Source organism: Alosa sapidissima, chromosome 12 (genome assembly GCF_018492685.1).
Source record: "Alosa sapidissima isolate fAloSap1 chromosome 12, fAloSap1.pri, whole genome shotgun sequence".
Taxonomy (NCBI): Eukaryota; Metazoa; Chordata; class Actinopteri; order Clupeiformes; family Clupeidae; genus Alosa; species Alosa sapidissima.
Window position 1 is genome coordinate 4,961,774 of NC_055968.1, and position 5,000 is coordinate 4,966,773.

General features: G+C 51.9%; 1 protein-coding gene across 2 annotated transcripts in view; it reads left to right on the forward strand.

Annotated features, from left to right (window-relative positions):
- Positions 1 to 5,000, forward strand: part of pde4ba (phosphodiesterase 4B, cAMP-specific a) — a 175,036-nt gene that overhangs the window by 63,819 nt on the left and 106,217 nt on the right. Inside the window, exon 1 of one of the 2 annotated variants that reach the window (XM_042111977.1) lies at positions 392 to 908. The exons of the other annotated variant lie outside the window; for it this stretch is intronic. Coding sequence (XP_041967911.1) covers positions 652 to 908 — 257 coding nt within the window. The 5' untranslated portion in view covers positions 392 to 651. Of the gene's footprint in view, positions 1 to 391; positions 909 to 5,000 lie in introns of those variants that run through there. 2 annotated transcript variants of the gene reach the window in all.

Here is a 5,000-nt window from a genome sequence, read left to right on the forward strand (position 1 = left end):
CAAGGTTGAGAGAGGAGGAATTGAGTGCTTGTGGTCAAACAGTGGGGAGAGAGAGAGAGTGAGAGACAGAGAGAGAGAAATAGAGACAGAGAGAAGGAAAGAGGCGGGTGAGGAGGAGGAGTAAAGGGAGGAGAGTACATGAGCATTTTTCCCTCTCTCAGGATGGAGGTGTGACTATCTCCTCCTGACACGCTGACGGGAGGCTGAGAGAGAGAGAGAGAGAGAGAGAGAGAGAGAGAGAGAGAAAGTGTGCACTCGTGTTATAGGACTGGGAACGAGGGAGAGGAGGAGTGCCGTGAGCTAATCCCATGGCTGGAGAGAGGGAGTGAGTAGTGGAGAGAGAGAAAAAGAGCGAGGAAGAGAGAAAGTGAGGGAGAGAGAGAGAGAGAGACGCAGCCTCAGTCACTCTGCCTCCTCCCAGTGCATGGCATAACCTCTGCCACAGCTAGAGCTCACAGAAGACTAGAAAAACGCCGGGCGAGAGACTGATCAAACAGGAAGACACACACACACACACACACATAGAGGAGACCGGCACACAGGCAAGCGGACAAGAGTCATCGGTCTGTCGGTCGGTTGGTCAGTCACTCAGTGGCAGGCAGCGGCATCCCAGCGGGGAGGCATTGGCATTGGCGTGGCGCAGCCGTCAGCATGTCGTCCGGCGAAGTGAGCGCGCCCGAGATGGAGTCGTGCATCCGCACCTTTAAGGAGCACATGCACCTGGAGCTGGAGCCCCCGCGGCTGGGCACTGGGTCGGCCGGCGGCTCTGCTGGGGGTGGTGGTGGTACCGGCGCCAAGCGCGCCACCTCGCCCAAGATCTCCCCACGCAGCTCCCCGCGTCTCTTCCGCAAGCTGATGGTGAACAAGGGCACCAGACACCGGCGCCGCTTCACCGTGGCACACACCTGGTAAGGGGGCTTAACGGGCATGGGGGGGTGGGGGGGGTAGTTAATGTCTGTGGCACTGCAATGTGGCAGGGGTTCAGTGAGGTGGATTTAATATGTCCAACAGGAGAGGCTTTAGAGAATGGCATTTTGCACAGCTGGGAGAGACTCCTGTGTGATGGCTAACACGAGAGAGAGAGAATGAAGGTCAGAGAAGGAGACTTGCTGTTTGGATTGTGTGTGGAACAGCAGCTCACAGCGTCAGAATGTAATGTAGGGGATTTAAAAACCCCGGTCAAACTGCGTGCGTATTTGTGTGTGCGTGTGTGTGTGTGTGTGTGTGTGTGTGTGTGTGTCTGAGAGAGTTTAAGCTGCTTGCCACTTAATGTGTTCATTGCTACAATTGGTTTTGAATTCCCAGACTTCTGCTCATTAAGGCTGAGCTCGCTACTTGTGTGTGTTTTGAGTCATGGACAGTGACTGCTCCAGCTTCTGCGTGCATGTGTGTGTGTGTGTGTGTGTGTGTGTGTGTGTGTGTGTGTGTGTGTGTGCGCTGTTGCAGGCATGACTACAGTCTTCAGGTTTGACTCACGCCCTGTGTGTTTGAGACTCCAATGCTGGAAAAAGCCTCACTTGTGGCGTCCTTTCATGAGGCTTTCAGCTTGGGACAAAAAACACCAAATTATTGCACGCACTTCAGCACCCTGTCTGTACTTACGAAAATGTGTGTGTGTGTGTGTGTGTGTGTGTGTGTGTGTGTGTGTGTGTGTGTGTGTGTGGTGCATGCCTCTCACACAACATGCATGCAAGGGTGCGTGTGAGAATGTGTGAGGCGGAGTAGAGAGTGAGCTTGAGAGGGTGTTTTATGTCGGACTCTCCCCTTAAATCCGACAGCTTAAATCCCTCCACATGCCGAGAAATGACTCGAAGCGTGCAGCCGTTCTAAGCCCCGTCTTGGCAGTCAGCTGGCTTTGGCTGGGGCCAGGCTGATATGAATGAGCCCTAATCCTGCCGCCGCTGTCTCTGTGGGGGACCGACCGGGTCTCACCACAGCCGTGCGTCTGGAGGAAATCAAAACAATAGCCCACCAAATCAACTAGTAAACGTCAGCAAAACGGGCTCTGACGCGAAGGGAGAGCAGGGGCGGATGAGTCCTCCCCACCACACACACACACACACACACACACACACACACACACACACACACACACACACACACACACACACACACACAGACGCACACACACACACACACACACAGACGCACACACACACACACACACACACACACACACACACACACACAGACGCACACGCACACACACACACACACACACAAACACACACAGTTTGCCAGCGTCATCTGCCTTTCTCCCCAAACACTAACATGTCATTAGGTTAGTAAAGCACAGGTCAAAAGCGCAGGATTATTTGCAGCCATCGTTTACCTGATCGCATTAGAGCCCAAACAAACTGCTTAACCTTTTCAGAGAATTGAATCGTCAATATAATCAGAACAGGATGTTCCCAGCACTTGTATTATTCCAGTAGATGTTCATCCAGGCGGTAAATGTTAAATATTGAGTTTCCTGCCTGTTCTTATTGTAGCTGCAGAAATGACAATGGGCTCAGTAATTGTCCTCATAGCTTTCCTGTTCCCCTTTTCGATAGAGTTGCCCTACTTCACCTACCACTGGGCCAGCTCCTACTGTTTTTCCACACATATTTTTGGCCTAATATGGAGTTATTGGCCATAACTTCTCTTTAGAGCATTTTGTCAGCGCACGAGAGAGCATATTTCATCCCTGTGTATTCACAGCACACCTCTGTGTGGTGCTGGTGATATATTTCCTTCACGCTTGATTCTGCATCAATCCTGTATTATATTACACCTCAAATTCCATCTCTGCTTGGACATAACACTAGGCTTGAGCTCTCTGCTCTCGGTCAAACTGACTTCTCATCAAAGGCTTCATGAAAAGCCGTTTTCTCCATCATCAGGTGTGGTGTTATAAATGGGATTCTGTGTGTGGCCAGGGCTAGTCAGAAGCACAGGCAGCGTGTTGTTCTGAGCGTGTCGGCCATTAAGTGGTCTGGTCCAGGCCTTCTGGTGATGTAGTAGTAGGGCTGTTGGACACTGCAGGGTCTCAGCAAGGGGCCGGAACACTAATCTGTGTGCTTGCTCCTGCGAGGAGGGGAGAGGAGAGGCAGGGTGGTCATGTTTAATGCAGTGGGTGGAATGGAGAGACACTGCACACTGGGAGGCCTAATGGCTGAACATAAAGACAGTCTGGTCTGACCACACACACACACACACACACACACACACACACACATACACACACACACACACACACACACAGAGAGACACACACACAGACACACACTAATGTGCACACACACACACACACACACACACACACACACACACACACACACACACACACACACACACAGAGAGAGAGACACACACAGACACACACTAATGTGCGCACACACACACACACACACACACACACACACACACACACACACACACACACACAGAGAGAGACACACACACAGACACACACTAATGTGCACACACACACACACACACACACACACACACACACACACACACACACACACACACACAGAGAGAGAGCGAGAGAGAGACACACACACAGACACACACTAATGCGCGCACACGCACACACACACACACACACACACACACACACACACACACACACACACATATAGACACACAGAGAGAGAGAGAGAGAGAGAGAAAGAGAGAGAGACACACACACAGATACACATACACATGCGTACACACACACACATACACATAGAGACACACACACACACACACACACACACACACACACACACACACACACACACACACACAGTTGCACGCACACACACGGTCTGTCTGTGACCAGGTTGCCCTTTGCAAATGCTTCACTGAGTCAGTAAACAGATGGATAGATAATGGGAGGCAAGGTGTTGCGCTTCAGTTAAAACACAGGAAGCTAATGCAAGGGCAGGTTTCCCAATCGCCGCCACTAATCTGTCCCTCTCAGTGGAAAGCAGACTACAGTGGAAGTTGAAGTTATCAGTCCTGTGCACGTGTATCCTGGGCCCGAGCCCATGACCTTGGCCTGACCTACCTCCCTATGCCCTCTCAGCCGGGCCAGAGAGAGAACACACACACACACACAGTTCCTGTTCTGTCCCAGTGGGGGTAACATTTCACACACGTCACTGTTAAGGCCTGCAGTGCTCTGTTTCTGATCAGATCAACCTGTGATGCTCACAGTCAGATGCAGGCGCTAGTCACTCAGCCGGCTTGTTTTTCGTCTCAGCATGAGCTGGTGTTTGAAGTGTGTGGAGTGTTTGCTTTGCTACGGTATGACTTCATGACCTTGGCATTTCCAACATTGTTCTCTACTAATGAGCGAGCAGGATTGGATTGACTTTTTACCCTCAACTGAGGCCAGGTTAGAGTGGCAGCACTGTGCTTCACCGCACCACAACACCACACCACACCACAACACCACACCACACCACACCACACCACCACACCACACCACACCACACCACACCACACCACCACACCACACCACACCACACCACACCACACCACACCACACCACACCACACCACACCACTCCACACCACTCCACATCACTCCACACCACCACACCACACCACACCACACCACACCACACCACTCCACACCACACCACACCACACCACACCACACCACTCCACACCACACCACACCACACCACACCACACCACACCTGGTGATCGGGGAGAAGGCAGTGTGTTTAACCTGGGGGAGAGCTGGGGCTGTCAGCAGGTCTGTCTGGAAGAGCTGCAGCATGGTGCAGTAGACACCGCAGAGCAGAGGAGAGGCAGGGGGACAGGAAGAGTGACAGGGGAGAGAGAGAATGAGAGAGAGAGAGGGAGGGAGGTAGAAATGCAGGAAACAAAGAAGCAGACTGATAGAAAGGCAGTGGAAAAGAGAAAAGAGATTCAAAGAGAGAGTGACCTAACATGACATTCCTGCCCCACGGATGTGTAGGTCATATCAAATGCCTGCTGTGTTTGTGGAAACCAAGC